Here is a 19,522-nt window from a genome sequence, read left to right as displayed (position 1 = left end):
CTTCAATGCAGAAGAATCTTCATCTTCGGCATTTTGATCACTGATTAGCTCTGTATTTATCAACATCGTTACCTCTTTTCTTCATTCATCACAAATCACGGATTCTTTAGGTATTTGTGGCAATAAGTCTGGCATCCAAGCTGTGACAAATCTTAGCTTTTTTCTGTCTCTAATACAATTATTTGATTTCAACACTGCACTTGTTACTATGTTCCATATTGATACAAAAAACACTCCTTCAGTTTCCAATTTCACTTGTAACTGCACTATTAAAAAATACCAAGTTCCACTAAAATATATTAGATAAAAATTGTTCAACATAGGGGTAATAACCGTTTTACACTAACACCATGGTGCATTACAATGACTTAGGAACACTAATATAGAAAAATTAATTATCCTCCTCAGACGGAAACAATACAGAATACACCCTCTCCACAAAGGCTTTAGTCGCTGAATGATTGTACAGACAGCAAGTGCATGGCTGCAGGCAGACTGTGCTTATTTCAACTTGTTCACGGTGAGCATGCATGGACAAGAACCAATTTGTTCAGCCTGGCATACTCTGGCTTAATTGTAAGAAATGAAATGTACAGTCTGATTAATCTGTTTGGACCAGAACTATTACATTAATACTTACACATTTTTCATACCTGCTTTTAATTCATAGTTACAGGTCCCATGTCTAATATTTTTGTTTTGCCAATTAATAGGCTGCCAGTTTAAACTGTATAAAATTAAAGTAAGCAATCAACTTAATTTAATTATACAATATGCTGACTGGTTTTGTTTCAAGAAGATGATTTTTAGTTATTTTTCCACATATTTTAATCAAATTCCCGTTTGTTAAAGGTAGGCTTATCAAAATGGGACTGTTACTGAAAAATAGGAGTTAGAATTTTTTTTTTTTTTTAAACATTGGGCACTTCATCATCCTATATCTATATTTTGTGATGTGATTTACAACATTACTAAGTATTTATGGAAATTTTAAATTACACATTTTTCAGAAAAAAATTAAATCAAGATTTCAATTTGTATTTTGAAAAGTCTTAATTAGAGCCTATGTCATGTTGCAAATTACTGGAAGGAGCATAAAATATGCAGCTAAATGACCCACCTTCCCCAGCTGTCACAATTTCTCTGCCAATTAGGCCAGCTCCTAGAGCAATTTAAAAAAAATCATGCTTTTTGGCCAGTTTTGGAAAATATTTCAGAAATGGTTTGAGATAAAAATTGTAATTTGGTATTTGTCTTAGTCTCAGCACCCACTATGAGTATACCAAATTTTAGCAAAATCTAACATGGTGATGTAAAATTTTAATTTACAGGATGTTGATTTGATTTGGAATGGCTCAGTACCATAATATTTGAGCTTCTGCACGACAATATTGTGACATCTGGTAGAAGTTTATGTAAATAACAAAAATGCTTTCTTAGAAGTATGAGATGAAAACCTCAAAAAATGGTACAACAGGTGGAGTACTGAGTTTTGTCAATCTGTCAGTTTTTCTTCCTAACACACACACACATATAAAGTAATCTACTAGTAATTAATGCAATTATCTCTTTGAGAAGACTGTGGTTAGCACACTGGACTCGCATTCGGGAGGACGACGGTTCAATCCCGTCTCCGGCCATCCTGATTTAGGTTTTCCGTGATTTCCCTAAATAGCTTCAGGCAAATGCAGGGATGGTTCCTTTGAAAGGGCACGGCCGATTTCCTTCCCCGTCCTTCCCTCACCCGAGCTTGAGGTCTCTAATGACCTCGTTGTCGACGGGACGTTAAACACTAATCTCCTCCTCCTCCTCTTTGAGAAGACTAGTGTTGACTATAATTTGTTGTTTCTACAATTTACAGAAGAAGCCAGCAGTGGTTGCTTTTACCTGTTAAGCTATTACTTGATTCTTTACATATCCCTGAAAGATCTCCTTCATTATGATACTTACATTAACACAATGTGTGAATGAATAAATGGGGTTGGGGAAGAGAGGGGAGGGAATAATGGTACCATTCCCTTGCCAATGAGTTGGAGTGTTAATAATATATAAAACATTTGGCTCTTCAAACTACATGCCCATCCAATTAAAAAACTGGTTACGGAAAAGAGTACTCTGAGCATTTCAAATGCTAAATGTAAAAAGGCATTAAATCCAAGAACAGCTAAGTTAGTGATACAAGCCTGTAGTATAGCAATTTATTCATCAAGGCAACTATTTTACAATGAAAGAGAATTTTCCAGCTTAACATATAGAAAAAAACAGTCATATGAGCAGGCACATACATGTACACATGTGTAAACAAAGATGGGATAAAGTGGATGGTTGTAAAATTGTTGAAGAAATCATGTCAGCATGTCTGAAACAATTCACAAAACCCATGAGAAATTTAAATAAGGATGACCAAACAGAGCACATACTTTTATCCTCCCAAATCTGAGGCCAGTGCCTTAACAAATGTACTATTTCGTTTGATTTTTACCAGTGTACAATACACAATGAAATGAATTTGGTTGATAACATGAAAAATAGTTTTAAAAAAGCAGAATAACAACAATGGAGAACGACTATTTCTCAACCATAAATTCAGACCACTGCCCTGTTCAAAAATGATGTGATTACACTGTTGCATGAAAGCTAGCACATGGGGCTTCGTGACATACCTTTGTGCTGTCAGAATTTGCACAATCATTACCAGTTGTGGCATGAAGTCATACCTGATCGCTTCCCACACCATGATGCCAGGAGTAACACTGCGGTGCCTCTCCAAATTAATGGAAGAATGGAACCTCTCCCCAGGTCACCGCCATACTTGTCAACAACGGTCATCCAGGACAGTGCAGGACTGTAATTCATCACTGAACACAATGTGATCTATTCACAAGCAGTCAATGCTTCCCTATCAAGGTGCCACTCCAAATGCAGTTGTTCGTATCACGTTAATGGCAGCCTGAGAATGGGACAGTAATTCCCTAGTCTGACTACTTCTGGTCTGCAATCAATCATGGGGGATGATACTAGATGTTGCAAACAGTAAACTGACATTACTTGACAACAAGTATGCCTTCCCACAAATCTGGTTATTGCACAGTTCAATCAGACAGCCAAATGGAGATACACAATGAAGCTGCTTTCAAACTCCTTCAGGTGCTGATAACGCTGTCTCACGGCATACATGACATCTCCATGTCCTTCATGGCAACCACACAACATCTGACACTGTTCACATCCCTTATATACTCAACCAGGCCTGGTAACAACACTAAACATGAACAATATTAATACACTATTCACATCCGACAATTTACTCTGGGTGTGTCACGTTTTTTGGTCACGCAGAGTGACTGAGTGTGTGTAAGGATATTGAGGTTTAGCAAAATCTATGGGTTTTAGTAAAATCAGACAAATGTTACAGCGCTATTGTGTTATCCCATATTAAATTTAAGTCTGAACCAAGACATTCACAGTGACATCAGAACTTTTGAAGTCATGAAGATCATTGTCTCTCATACTTGAGATCTATGCATCAAAAGAATAAGTAATCTTGTATTTCTTATTTACCCCATAAGCACTTACAATAAACAAAGGTAATAAATATTTTTGACACTGTGAGGTCCATGCCTCAAAACAGAGTGAGATGGCGCAATGGTAACAAACTCAGGAGATTTGCAGTTAAAATCACTGTCAAGCTACTGAAACTTAGCCTCTCTCTATTACTGCACAGGTAGCCTAAGACAAATGCCTGACTTATTCCTTTGAAAGGGTGTGGCCACTTTCCTTCCTCAATTCGAGCATATGCTCCAAGGCTGATGGCCATGTCACTACTGGGTTGTTAAACAGTAAGCTTCCTTCTAAACCTTTGCTGGATTTTATATGCAGTGGCCCAGCTTAGATTCTAGCTTCTGAGACCAGTTTAAGATTATGCAGCAAAGTTAGATTTTTTTGTATACTACCTGCTTGCTCTGACTGACAATGTCGGCAAAACGCTAGAGACAAACCACTACTTAACTCCATTTTCAGAACTAAGACTGCTGATTAAGTGAAGTGTTCAATACTACTTCACCAACTGACAACCACACTGGCACCTTTCAAATCTACACTCATGCTCATAAATTACGGATAATGCTGATACATGGTGAAACAACGCTCTGGTGGGTAGTCTGCGGGTTTAAATCACCTTGGGGTATGACCATGCGGCGCATTTGACCTGCGGTCGTCGCAGATTGGCGCTGACAGCAGTCCACATACGCAGAGGTGTGTTGGTGCATGTCAGAATACAGTTCAGCGAGTAAGTGTACAGTCGTTTTCAGATGTGCTAATGGTGACTGTGTGTTGAAAATGGCTCAAAGAACACATATTGATGACGTTATGAGGGATAGAAGATTAGGGCGACTGGAGGCTGGTCAAACACAGCAGGTCATAGCACGGGCCCTCTGTGTGCCACAAAGTGTGATCTCAAGATTATGGCAATGATTCCAGCAGACAGGAAACGTGTCCAGGCACTACAGTATGGGACGTCCACAGTGTACAACACCACAAGAAGACCGATATCTCACCATCAGTGCCCGCACACAGCCACGGAGTACTGCAGGACCGCAGCATGGAGGTCGTGGTTTGATGGTGTGGGGTGGTATTATGATTGGTGCACATATACCCCTGCGTGTCTTTGACAGAGGAACTGTAACAGGTCGCGTGCGTCGGGACGTCATTTTGCACCAGTGCAGGGGAGCAGTGGGTCCCACCTTCCTCTTGATGGATGATAATGCACAGCCCCACCGAGCTGCCACTGTGGAGGAGTACCTTGAAACAGAAGATATCACGCGAATGGAGTGGCCTGCTTGTTCTCCAGACTTAAACCCCACCGAGCACGTCTAGGATGCTCTCGGTCGACGTATCACTGCACATCTTCAAACCCCGAGGACACTTCAGGAGCTCCGACAAGCACTGGTGCAAGAATGGGAGGCTATACCCCAGCAGCTGCTCGACCACCTGATCCAGGGTATGCCAACCCGTTGTGCGGCCTGTGTAAACGTGGATAGTGATCACATCCCACATCGATGTCGGGCTACATGCACAGGAAACAGTGGTGTTTTGTAGCACATGTGTTTTAGGATGGTTTTCTCAATTTATCACCAATACCATGCGCTTACAAATCTGTGTATTGTGTGTTCTCTATGTGCCTATGCTATTAGCGCCAGTTTTGTGTGGTGCCACATTGTATGGCACCACATTCTGCAATTATCCATAATTTATGAGCATGAGTAGATATCGAGGTACACTACAGTTCAGCGCATCACGACTAAAAAGCCTCAATAAACAAAAAGACAAAATGTCTAAGGTTTTGTATCCAACAGAGAATTGAAAAGGGAAACGTTTCTATTAGCAGTACCTTCTTATTGGACGATTATATTTTGCAAGGGTCATTGGCGGCGTCCGATCCCACCCGTCGGCTTTGACCCGTGACGTAAGGGTGTTGTGTGATGTCATGATGGTGCGGAGTTTAGTTTATGAGTGTGTTGTGTTTGTAGATGTCGTCTTGTTGCAGTTGCTAGTGTCTTCTGGTGCTGTGTGTATAGTCCGCGTGTTATGTGGTGTATTGGGGTAATTGGGGTGTCAGTGCTTGAAATGTCAATTTATCGGTCATGACTGTTGTAGAAGAACGGAAATTAGTTTCAGTGAGTTAAGAATTAAGTTTCCATTGTGCTTACGTTACTGTGCTGTCGTTTGGTGTTATTGGTTTGCTGTTTGTCACGCGGTAAGTCGGTTTACGTTATTGCGCTGTCGTTTGATGTTATTGGTTTGCTGTTTGCTGCGCAGTAAGTCGTTTAATTAAATTTATGGTTTCTTTTGTTAGGTATGGATGTGACTGCTAAGTTTAATAGTGCGTGTCTGCGGGCTGAAATGGGGGACGACATGTTGCCCATCATTACGTTTCTGCAACTTTTTGGGCTTGTGACGGAGATAGTGAAATGCAGCGTATCCAAGCAGAATTGTACCGAGCGAGGTGGCGCAGTGGTTAGACACTGGACTCGCATTCGGGAGGACGACGGTTCAATCCCGCGTCCGACCATCCTGATTTAGGTTTTCCGTGATTTCCCTAAATCGCTCCAGACAAATGCCGGGATGGTTCCTTTCAAAGGGCACGGCCGACTTCCTTCCGTAATCCGATGAGACCGATGACCTCGCTGTCTGGTCTCCTTCCCCAAAACAACCAACCAACCAACCAACCAAGCAGAATATGAGAGTTGGGGGTTAGCGTGTAGCGCCGGAACTTTTTTATGGTAAGTAGTCGTTTTTTTTTTTTTTTTTTTTCTATTGTTCACATGTTATGATGTTTGGTGGGGTTCGTGTGTGTTGTGGGGTTGGTGTTATTTACTGCATGTGTTGTTGGTTGATGTTTTGGTATCGGCACTTGTGGTTCATTTATGTATCTTAGGGGAAGTACTCAATTTAAGTTTTTTGTATCTGAGTTGTATAGGTCATGAGAAGTGACCGATTCCAATTTGACGTAACTGTGTGTTTTGGTATCGTGAGTTGCTGTTGACCTATATAGGTCAAGGGAAGTGTCCTATTCCAATTGTTGTTGTTCTACGTGCTGGTTTTGTGGTATAGATAGTTGCGGTGTGAATATGATTTGTGGAGTAGCTGGTTTTTATTTTGATGTATCGACAATCGTGGTTGAGCTCTATAGGTGAAGGGAAGTGACTGATTCCTATCGATATTGTAAGTAGCGGAATTTTGTGGTGTTTTTAGGTCGTCGTTTTTGTGGTTTGGTTCAAAAAGGTTCAAATGGCTCTGAGCACTATGGGACTCAACTGCCGTGGTTATCAGTCCCCCAGAACTTAGAACTACTTAAACCTAACTAACCTAAGGACATCACACACATCCATGCCCGAGGCAGGATTCGAACCTGCGACCATAGCAGTCCCACGGTTCCGGACTGCGCGCCTAGAACCGCGAGACCACCGCGGCCGGCTTTTGTGGTTTGGGATCGTGGTGCATGTCTGTATGTGTTTATATTTCGTTTGTCCCTACCCCAAACCCCCCCCCCCCCCAATTTCGCGCCTTGGTCCCGTTAGTTTGATTATATTTTTGGAGAGAGCTATGATTGTTGGTTTTGTATTTATTTTTGTGTTTGATGTCGATTATGTAATGACGTCACAGGCGCCATATTGGAGGCGTCGAGAATGGTCTTTCCGTCATATTGGTGATGTCATGGGTCGAAGCAGACGGGTGGAATCAGACGCTTCTGTAATCCCAGTTTCCAAATATTTATTAATCTATTTGCACGTCTAAAGTTTTCTTATTCTGCGCGAGTGTGGTCTCCACAAACAAATAATTGTTATGTCAAATGGCGATACAGAAGCAAAATCGGCGAACAAATTGACGCAAATCAATCTGTATACAGTATATTGATATTTCAGATTCAATCAAAATAAATGTTTGTTAGTAGAAATAAATATGTTATGCATCTACTGCATAAATTTAAGTATTGTAATTCAAACCTCTGGAACAGACCCAAATGACATCACCTATTTCACTTACTAAACAAAGGAATAGATAAGTGTACCTGTAAGCAGATCGTGAGCAGTTTCTCACCGTTCAGTTCACTGACATTATATTGACATTTTTCGTACATGACGTCCGTGCAATCTATCACAAAAATAGTGCCATCAGTGCCTCCATAATGTACTGCAGAAGCATTGTCCAGTTTATCATCTACCTCCTCCAACAACGCAGCTATATCCATTTTGTGTTTTGATACCTTGCACCAAAACAAAAACACGCGCGTCTTATCGCTGAGCAGAGATCATGCGTTGTGTATCAAAGACATACTCCCCTAAACCACTACGCCAGTAAGTTAATCTATGGGCTAAACCTATAAGGGGACCTGCACTATTGGAAATAGTAGTTTGACAGACCTTCAGTGTATTATAGCAACCAGTACACCATTTGTATTATTGTTAATGTTTTCAATTGGCAAAGCGATTTTACAACGTTAAGATGTCGAACAGCCAGAAGAAAGCGCGTGGCGAAATTTTATTAGCTGCAACAGCACTAAACAACGGAAACGGGGAAATTGGTCAGAAAATAGCTGAAAAACAGGAGCCAATTGTCACATGCGAAATTACTGACTGAAATCAGAATCACGTTCCCGAAAGATTTCATAAACTATTTTCGGATCAGTGTTGCATCATATGACAAATTACGAGTGTCGATAAAAATGAACAGCGTATAACTTACGTTAATGAGTTATCAGTCGGTTTCGCTGAGAGATTAGGAGTAACTCTGATATATCTGATGACAGGCAGGTCATTCGCATACTTGATGCTTTGTTCTGTTATCAACAAACACAATTAGTAAAATTGTATAGAATCTGTGAAGTAATTATATCTGCTTGGTAAGACGAGCGCTTATTACCTTGACCTACAATACATTCTATTCCAATCATAAGTCTCGGCAGTGCACTCAACCATTGGGAACGAAGTTACCACCAATCAATGAAAATGATCGACTCGAATCGACTGGAAATTAACTTCTGACGTTGATTTGTGTGTTAGCAAATGCGTGGAGGAGCTCTTGGAACGCAAGGATATTCGGAGAATGGACTGTCCTGCCTGTTCCCTAGCTTAAATCCCATCGAGCATGATGGGGAGAAGTTTTGCAGCATGGCCACGTGCAAAACGACTACCCAGTTGCTTTCAACGTCACTGGTGGAGAAATGGAAACAACCTACCACAAGTACTCCTTAGTAAACTTGTGACCAACGTGGGAGCATGTAGCAGAGCATGTATGGCCATCCATAGTTATCACACACCCTATTAAGAACCATCTTCTACCTTGTGTAATGTCAAGGAAACCTTTATAAACCACAGTGACTTCATGGTAACTATTGTTTTTGAATGAAAGCATCATTTCTGTTTTTGACTTATATATTTCTTTTGGTTAACCTCTGTCCTGTAGTCAAGTACTTATTTCTTTGTATGGTTTGATCAAGCTGTGGTACTTAAGCTATGTTACTAGACGGTGACACACCACCCATAAATTATTTTTGTCATTATGTTTTTCACACCACTGCAGGCTGAACGTATGGGCCTGTGAACACTTGCCCAACCCTGGTGTTGTTTACTGTGGCATGAAACTAATATGTACAGTACAATATGTTGCATGTGCAACATGACCACTATCACAAGATCCTGAAGAGTACACAGAGTCATGTTCCTATTGCCATCTCCATGCTGTCAACAACTTGTTGCTGTTACTGACCCACAGCTTTTATCAGCCTGCTATAACTGTCAACCTACGGCAGTTGTCAACCTGAAGATGCCCTCAAGACAATGTATTGCACTGAAAATCAGGTGCAAGATAGATATCAGGTATTGTTCTATTGTTGGGCTTCTTACAGGGGACATTTTTGTGGCAACATGTATGTGAATACCAGAGTGGAGCAGTGTAAAGCTTTGTCTCTCTCACTCCAACAAAAGAACTTCCTAGCATTCTCCAAGAAAAAAAAAACTTGTATCAAAATTTCTATTCATTCAAAGTTTGCAGTATACCTATGTGAATTGTATAATCCAAACCAATGTTGCTCAAATGCTATTTGAAACACATTTACCAAGTCACTCCAGTATGAAGACTTAAGTTAATTATTACTATGAAATAGTAATGTATCTTTTTTCTTAAAAAAAAGAAACAATAACTGGAGATTATTTTATGTTGGAATTGCTCTCTGCATCAAATGATAGACAGTTAGACTTTTTAGAAACATCGATAATGTTCAAACTACCATGTTTCAGTAATACAGTTGGTAGAAGAAAGGCAGTGTCTCATGTAGAAAGAAAATTATAATCGTATTTATGAAAAATTGAAATGAAAAAATGTTGATACATTTGGACAGTTTATGATTCATCAGTCTTCTTGTTAAATTGTATATTGTAATGTAATTGTTGTATGTACGATTTTTGCACAATAAGTCTCATAAAGAGTGTGAAAATAATTTTTTGTTTGATTAAGAAGCTTTCAAGCAGGTGGTCAACTGTTTTATTTGTGTTAAATAAACATTATGCATCTCCTTACTTCATTCAGATATAGAGGAACAATCATCCTACAGGTAAAAATCAAAAGTGTTGCGTTGCTGAGAGTTGGTTTCAGAGTTTGGGGAATAATGTTCCACTGATAAATTGTATCTAATGAAAACATTTAGCAACAAAGAATTATTAATAGTAATAGTGAATGGTGCACATCAGTTTTCATATGCTTGCAGTATATTGAAATATACCTAATAATGCCATCAAGTCCAAATAAAGCATTAGTGATGCCTTAAGACTGTTGCTAAAAGCATTATGTTTCACTATAGAAAGCTGAACACATACACTGGTAAAACCTAACTACTATTCTTACTGGTGTAGTGTAATACGCTTTAAATATTCCCATAGTAAAAAGTTAGAGATGAGTAAGGGAAATGCATGTGAGGAACTGGACATCTGGTTCTATTTATTTTCCAATTGAAAGCAATATAGTATTTGAATTTAGGGCTGTGACTGAACAAACATCTTGCATGGAGTATCTACAAATATGGTTACACAGTCATTTAGGATGGGGGAAAAAAGAACTATTTAATAAAAGGATGTTGTATAGAAAGAAAGTTTCGAAACTGCTGACTCATTTAAACAGCAGTAACTGTTTGCTACACAAAAGCATGTTACCATTTGACAAACTATCTACTGAAAACATTGTGTCTAGAAAGCACTGTAACTACAGACAGTGATTATATGTTCCACTGTGGAACTGTGTGGTAGGTGAATGAGGCTATCTACTTGCATAGAAACATTTTGATGTGCAATAAAATTTGGTCATCTCAGTCTTTCTGGTGTTAATAATATGGAAAAAGTCATGTTACTTTGAAATTGTGCAGTGTGCATCATTTGCATGATTCCTATAATTCTGTTTATGGCTGGTCTCCAAGATTTTGAGTCCAAGGGTTTAACAGATAATGCAGGCAGGCACTGCCATAAGTGCAATCATACCTCTGGAGCACCTGGGGGCATTTCAGTCAACTTCATCCATATTTCGCGCCCTATCTGGAAAAACAATCAGAGGGAGTAAGACACCCTTTGGGACGCAGGTGTGAAAGGAGCAATATGTAACCACAACTCTGAAATATCCAAAGAAATTTCTACCGTGTTTTGCAGATAAGAATATACTGCTGGGATAGGATGAGTACAGCTCTGTACAATCTTGCTGAAGAAATTGGATATGCAAGAGATTTTCCCATGTCTCCTATGTCTCATTCCCCTGGAAAAATCATTTGCATTACTCACTCTCTCTCTCTCTCTCTTGTGGTATTTGAACATTAAAAGGCTAAAAAGATGAAAAATACACACATGACATTGTTTTAGTGGTGGGAGGAGAGCGAAAGCGGGGAGTGGGGAGATAGACAGACAGAAAGAGAGACAGAGCGAGAATCTTAAACACCAAGTAATTGCTTAGTTGTAATGTACACCATTAAATTTAGTTTTATTTCTGTTGTGCACATGCTGGCACCAAGTATTATATCAACATGCCATTACTCAGTCCTCTACATAGAGCGAAACAACTTCTTGATTGCTAGCTACCTCTTGGTTTTACAACAAATGCTGTATAAATAATTTCTCTAGTGGGCCACATAATAAGTGAATTGTGTCCCTTTGTTCACCTGTTACACTTCTGTAGCTTCCTTATAGCAGGCTCACTCCTGAGAACAGAACGCTTACTATTTTCATACTTTGAACCTCTTAAGGCACATTCTGCATTCTCATGTGGAGGCTTCTTGTACATGTTCGTGTAGAACGATCTTGTCTGCCTCGGTAGCTGAGTGGTCAGTGCGACCGAATGCCATGCAGAGGGGCCCGGGTTCGATTACCGGCTGGGTCGGAGATTTTTCTCCGCTCAGGGTCTGGGTGTTGAGTTGTCCTCATCATCTTCTCATACTCATCGACATGCAAGTCACCGAAGTGGCGTCAACTCAAAAGATTTGTACCAGCTCACTGGTCTACCCGACAGGAGACCCTAGCCAATAAAATGAGAACATCTATACAATTATTGTGGGTAGTTCCACTTACTTGGCAATCCACACAATTTCAGATTTATTTTGTGAGCAATAGCATATAAGGCGTCTCTAATTGCTGAATAGGCTAACAAGCATAATAATTAAAGCTATATTTTTTCAAGATTTTTTATCGTAAGACAGTTTTCTGAAACTCGACATAATTCTGACACATCAGCCCATTCAGATAATTCACTGCTAGTGTCAGGAAGTTGTTTCTGAAAGTATTTGTATGGAGTGTAGCCATGTATGGAAGTGAAACGTGGACGATAAATAGTTTAGACAAGAAGAGAATAGTAGCTTTCGAAATGTGGTGCTACAGAAGAATGCTGAAGATTAGATGGGTAGATCACATAACTAATGAGGAGGTATTGAGTAGAATTGGGGAGAAGAGGAGCTTGTGGCACAGCTTGACTAGAAGAAGGGATCGGTTGGTAGGACATGTTCTGAGACATCGAGGGATCACCAATTCAGTATTGGAGGGTAGCATGGAGGGTAAAAATCGTAGAGGGAGACCAAGAGATGAATACACTAAGCAGATTCAGAAGGATGTAGGCTGCAGCAGGTACTGGGAGATGAAGTAGCTTGCACAGGATAGGGTAGCATGGAGAGCTGCATCAACCAGTCTCGGGACTGAAGACCACAACAACAACAACAACATTTTTCATGTACAGTACCTGCATTACTCATCAGTCTGTTATTTGCATCAGATAGGATTTTACTTAGCCTATACTGCTACAAAATTTGAACAGTACACTTATCTGTAATTGTTTTCAGTTGTAAGGAAAATCTTGAAAACCCATCTCAGATATTTGTGAGGTGAAGTGTACAATAATTTCTATTCAAAAATTTACGACCTAAGTGCTTTTTCTTATGGCAGGTAATATCTGAGAATCTGAAGACCGAATTCTCTGCCAACGATGCTTAGAGCAAATCATGATGTCAGGTATATGTGACAGATCATTACAATATTTCTTTTGCAATTAGAGCTACGTAATGAGGACAGATGTTGCCTGCATAAACTGCCATCAGTTGATGTTCCCACAACACAGATATATTGCAACATATGAACTATAAGCAAAACCCTACGATGGAATCTATAAAAACGTTCATTTAAGTAGCAGGTTACCTTCAGAAAAACAACATAACCATACTAAACATCAAATATGGCATGAGTTCATTCTTAATGGTCTAAAACAAGTAATGGTAGCCTACGCTTGGATGAAATCTTGCAGCTGCATACACCTACTGACACATATGAGTCTTCATCAGGTTTGATTCCATAGGGAATTTTGTCCTACTTATGAATCTGCTATCTGAGTCTCCTCTGTCTGCACATTCTGCCAATACATTCTTATTCTTCCATTCACATGTGATGGTTGTTAGTTCTTAGGCAGTTACCTTAATGTGCAAACAATTAGCAATTACAAGAAATTGACAGCACAATCAAAAATTGAAGACAAACAATTACTCATTTGTAGATAGCTGATGCATGGTGTACAGATACACATAAAAATATCTGAAGTCTCAAATTTTAGCTATAGATATTTTTGTAGCATGTTGATTGTAGATGAGATTACACATACACACCTAGACTGAAACATGCCCCATGTGTCGTAAAGTTAATTTCTCTTTTTCATTCCTCACATTAAAGCTCAAAGTAGGTGATTGAGGGTGTAATCGATAAAAGACCATAACCAACACACTTCAGAAGATTCAGGCTGTTCTAAAGAAGATAACATGACACAGCAAAAACGATGTTATCTGAAGCAGAGTGGTACAGACTATGGACAGTGATCATAGGTCTACTGATCATACTTTGTGACATATAGTTAATATAGTCACTGCTTAGTGACTGCTGTCTTCACTTAGTTGCAACTGCAGGAGTGGGTTGGGCCTAAAGCAGCAAAAATCACTGGTCTAAACTCTGACACTCTACAACTGTTACTTTTTAAAGACACATCTTGACTTGCACACTGTAGCCAATGCCATGCAGCAAAGCAAGCTGGGACACAATCCTATTTTGTTTTGTTATTTGCCTCCTTGAATGTTCCTTTTTTCTGCTTTCTTCATGAGCCATAAGAGAAAGCTGTCATTTTATAATTCAGAGTATAAGACCAGGACCAGTTTTGCTAAATCACATTAGTCCGAATAATTTCCTAATTAATTCGAACCTTGGCCTTGAAGGCCCAACAGTACTGACTGACTGCTGTGTCATCTTCAGGCCACAGGTTTCAATGGATGCGGATAGGGAGAGTCATCGCACTCTCAGCCATTGTCAGTTTTCGTGACCGGAGGCCGCTACTTCCAATCAAGAAGCTCATCAATTGGCCTCACAAGGGTGGAGTGCACCCCACTTACCAACAGCGCTGAGATCACACTCCAAAAGGCCAATCTCCAGGGCCAGTGTGTCAACACATTCACTACCTGGGATGCCGACATAACCTGGGGTCCACATAAAAACCACAGAGTGCCCGCAATAGGCAAGAGTATGGATGGACTCCTGGATAGCCATTAGCAGACAAGAGCAAGGAAAAACTGGTCGATACCTCTTAAATCGCTCAGGGAGTCACTATAGATAACAAAGGCTCCACCTGAGCAGGAGTGGATATACTATAGGGTGCGAGAGATGGCTACCAGCTCAGTAGTGAAAACACTGCAGCCAGCCGGCAATGAGCGTTGTTTAGAATGATCTCCAAGAGTAAGAGCGTAACCCAATATACCAGCAACCATCGAACCGTCGGTATAGACAACGTCAGAGCCGTGAAACGTGGCAAGGATGGAAAGAAAGCGGCTGCGGAGGGCCTCAGGAGGGACTGAGTCTTTTGGGCCCTGTGCTAAATCCAGCCGAAGGCGTGGGTGGGGCACATACCACGGGGGTATACGTATATATGGCCCTGGAAAAGACGTGGGAGGGGAAAAACTCAAGCCCAGAGAAAAGAACCCGGACACGAACTGTGAGCGTACACACTGGCCAGGGCTGCCATTCTGGAAGATGTACGACCAAGTTGGGTACCAGGAGACAGTAATTTGGATGCCCGGGAAAACTACAAGCATGTGCAGCATAAGCAGCCAGTAGTCATTGGCGCCGGATCCTCAATGGAAGGACGCCAGCCTCTACAAGTACGCTGTTTTCAGGGCTTGTACGGAAAGCTCCAGTTGCGAGTCAGATCCTGCAGTGAAGTATGGGGTCAAGTAACTGCCATGCGGAAGGCGATGCCAAACTGTAAGACAGGCTCCCATAATAGAGACGGGACTGAATCAACGCCGGATACAGTCGTAGAAGGGTAGACCGATCGGCACCCCAGTTGGTGTGACTCAAGCAATGAAGAGCGTTAAGATGGCGCCAGCACGTTTGTTTAAGCTGCCGAATATGATGGAACCAAGTCAACTGGGCATCAAAAAGCAGGCCCAAAAACCAATGCATCTCCACCACAGCAAGACGTTCGCTGTCAAGATAAAGCTGTGGCTCAGGGTGGACAGTGTGATGCCGGCAGAAATGCATGACGCAGGTCTTGGCAGCCGAGAACTGGAAGCCATGCATGATGGCCCAAGTCTGCACCCTGTGGATAGCGCCCTGTAGCTGCCGTTCAGCAGCCACAAAGCCAGCGGAGCTATAGTACAGCTAGCCCATTGATAGCAACTAAAAAGAGGCAGACACTCAAGACTGAGCCTTGCAGGACCCCATTCTTCTGGACTCGGGAAGAACTATGGGAGGAATCAACTTGCACGTGGAAGAAACGAAGCGAAAGAAAATTTTGAATAAAAATCGGGAGTGGGCCTCTATGACCACATTCCTGAAGCGTGGTGAGGACGTGATGTCGCCACGTTGTATCATACACCTTCCGCATGTAAAAAAAGACAGCAACCAGATGCTGATAGCTTGCAAATGCCATGCGGATGGCAGACTCCAGGCAGACCAGATTATTGGAGGCAGCGTGGCCATTACAGAACCCACCCTGGGATGGAGCCAGAAGGCTCCGAGACTCAAGTAGCCAACTCAACCTCCAGCTCACCATGCGTTCGACCAACTTGCACAGAATGTTGGTGAAGCTAATGGGGTGGTAGCTGTCCACTTCCAGTGGGTTCTTGCCAAGTTTCAATCCGGCGATGACGATGCTTTCCCGCCATTGCGATGGGAACTCACCCTCAGCCCAGATACAGTTGAAAACGTCGACGAGGTGTCGCTGGCAGTCCACCGAGAGGTGTTTGAACATCTGATGGTGGATGCGATCCGGCCTGGGTGACTATTCTGTATCTTTACGCCACTGTGCCGATCGTTTCGGTACTCAAGAGCACCGAACGGTCTAGTACTCGAATTAGAGTCCCTGCGTTATTCAGTATGCATTTCGGAAGCGATACTGTTTGGGTCTAGAGAACAGAAGCGCTGTTGTCGGTTCGAGTCGCGCAAGCCAATCAAAAGCAAGTGGCCGCAGATCCGCGCTTGCGCACTGCAGCACGCACAGCACCACGAACACAAAGCGGCTAGCAGACGACACAGGCGCGCTATTCTTCCAAGTACCGAAAAATGCGTTTACGATGCCATAACGCATGACGCCGCATTCCATCGAGCTGACGTGTCCGCCTTCATCGCTCTTGCCTCCGCCTTAACAGTATCAGGTGCAGTATATCCAATTCCATGATTCTCAGCTGAAATGCATAGAAATTTTTACAGTTTCCCTGACTACATGTTTCCATGCATGCATAATAACGATAGCGTATTTGACTGCATTCTGCAGATTGTCGTAAATGCCGCGTTATGTCATCTTATTCTCATTCACACTGACGTGCTTTGGAGTTTACGTTTCGGGAAATGAGTTAGGAATAGTGTGTAGTACCGCACTGTACTAATACATCTATAAAAACATCAGAAAAATCTGACCTGTTCAAAGAATAAGAAGATAAACAGAATGTGGTTATAACTCGCTCCTAGAGATACAAATGATTAAGTAGCCACTTCCCTATATGATACGTCAACGGTTTGGGTCTTAATAACAAAACTGAAAAAACGCATTTTCTAGAGCTCGTGCAGTTCGTCGAAGTTTATAACCTGCATCTCATGAATGAAAATGTTTCGTATATGGTGCTAAAGTCTAAAAATATTACGGTGGAGATTTTTCATCTCGGTCTACTGTTGTTGAGGATTCGATCGCTGATGAATGGTTGTGACAAGCAAGATTATGAAGATGGCTGCTGCTACTTACATTCCCAGTAATTTAAGTTGCTCTCTTGGATTCCTGTCTAACCGCATACGCGGAAATCGGTACATATTCGGAAAAAATGCTGAATTTTTTCTCACAAGAAAAAATATAAAGGTCACTGTCGGTTGTTTCACTCACAGCAATTTCATCTCCAGCAATTTCATATTTGGTTTTTTAAACACACACAAATCACGAAATAATTACTGAGGAAGTGCGCCCCTACATGTAAGTAATAACGAATATTACAGAAAAATCTTAACTTACACGAATAACTATGTCTCAGAACGTGTTGCATATATGAAGAGGAAAAAAAAAAAAAAAACTGCAGCCACCCGTGGGCGCCCCCGTATCCTTTCATTTCACATTCCCGCGCGCTAACCACTTCGCCATGCAAAACAACGTAAAAGTAACGCTCAATTCTTGTACTATAGGAGAGAGGAACGTAGGCTGACTTCGTTGCCAAACTGTGTTGCGTAAGTCATAAATGCGTGATAGTTTGGAAGGTTTCTAATATCAGGCATCACATGATTGCCTTCCATTGTTACGTGAAAGTTGTAAACACGTTTCCATAATTACTAACTAAACCATTTGTGGGAAAAAGTACACAGTCACTAGTAACGTCAGTTCACACTCATGTAATATATGTAAGCACAGCCGATGACTTGATATTTAACGATCTTTAAACTCTTATTTGCATAAAAATAACACGTATTTTGAGAGAATATTGTCCGAAAACTTTTTTTTGATGTAATCATTCAGAGTAACAACCTAACAAAGGAAAATAGTCTATTATGAACTCTCTTTCCAACCGGATGCGTCCTCTGGTGATTCTTTAGTAACACAATCACTAAATCCAAAGCTAAAACCTCTAAATATGCTTAAAATAACAAATTATAGGTGTACATACACCACAGCTCACCGATCGACAGGGCCACACGAAACCCAAAACCTCTCTGTACAACTGTCGTAACATCACTGGGAGGACCGTTCGGTAACAGGTATCAGAAGGTTACTGAATAGGATATTTCGGTAAAGAACCGAAAATTAAGTCACTACCGAGACAAACCTACTACACCGATCGGTATGAACGGTACAGAATAGGGCCCCTGGGAGCCATATCAGGGCTAGTGGCTAGGGCACTTTGGAATTCCCACTCACTGAATGGAGCATTGTACCATTAGAGGTGGCGCGTACGGAATGAAAGGCTCCAATGTTCCAACCACTCTTTCAGGAAGCAGAAGGCCAGTGGGTAATTCGTAGAAGGGGAACTATGAACATAATGCTCTGCTAAGAGTTCTGCAACTGTGTCTGATTCAATACAGACTGCTCCATTCAGGGAAAGCCCAGATGCGCTGATGGGTGTCTGATACCCATTGCTCCAAATGTGCAATGGAGAGGTACGGATGCCAGTGGTGGAGACATACCGTTCCCAGAACTCCTGCTTCTGTTGGCGAATTAGGCGTTGGGCGCAGGCACAGAGCCGCTTAAAGGTAATGAGGTGTTCCAGTGATGGGTGTCACTTATGATGTTGGAGGGCCCGCCTGCGATCTCTAATCGCCTCAGCGATCTCCACTGACCACCAAGGCACAGCCCTCCACCGAGGGGACCTGGAAGAACAGGGAATTGCAGATTCTGCTGCAGAAGCGATGCTGGTGGTGATTGTGTGAACCACCACATGAATGGCGTCAAGAGATAGACGCTCAATAGTGGCAATGGAGATGAGCAAGTCCCAGTCAGCCTTATTCAAAGCCCATCTGGGGAGGCGCCCAGAAGAGTGACGCTTTGGCAGTGACAGAAAGATCGGAAAGTGGTCACTACTGCACAAGTCGTCATGCACACTCCATTGGACAGATGGTAGAAGGGTAGGGCTGCAGACCGAAAGGTTGATGGCTGAGTATGTGCCATGTGCCACACTGAAATGTGTGGGAGCACCATTATTTAAGAGGGAAAGGTCGAGCTGTGCCAACACTTGCTCAACGACAGTGCCTCAGCCTGTTGCCACCAATCCACCCCACAAAGGGTTATGGGCGTTAAAGTCACCCAGTAACAGAAAAGGGGCCGGCAGTTGGGCTATCAGCGCATCCAATACATGCTGTGGGACATTACCATCCGCTGGAAGATAGATACTGCACACAGTAATTGCCTGAGGCGTCCACACCCGAACAGAGACAGCCTCTAAAGGTGTTTGTAGAGGTACACACTCGCTGTAAAGAGAGTTAAGGACGTAGATGCAGAC

The 19,522-nt window shown here is 41.7% G+C and overlaps 1 protein-coding gene across 1 annotated transcript in view; it reads right to left on the bottom strand.

The window, feature by feature from the left end:
* Nucleotides 1-7,803, bottom strand: part of LOC126253253 (ATP-dependent DNA helicase 2 subunit 1) — a 130,026-nt gene extending 122,223 nt beyond the window's left edge. Inside the window, exon 1 of the mRNA XM_049954457.1 lies at nt 7,571-7,803. Within this exon, the coding sequence (XP_049810414.1) occupies nt 7,571-7,750 (180 nt within the window). The 5' untranslated portion in view covers nt 7,751-7,803. The remainder of the gene's footprint in view (nt 1-7,570) is intronic.
* Nucleotides 7,804-19,522: the final 11,719 nt, after the last annotated feature.

This window comes from Schistocerca nitens, chromosome 4, assembly GCF_023898315.1.
Source record: "Schistocerca nitens isolate TAMUIC-IGC-003100 chromosome 4, iqSchNite1.1, whole genome shotgun sequence".
In the NCBI taxonomy this organism is placed as follows: domain Eukaryota; kingdom Metazoa; phylum Arthropoda; class Insecta; order Orthoptera; family Acrididae; genus Schistocerca; species Schistocerca nitens.
Note: the sequence above shows the minus strand (reverse complement) of the source record. Positions and strands in the feature narration are given on the sequence as shown.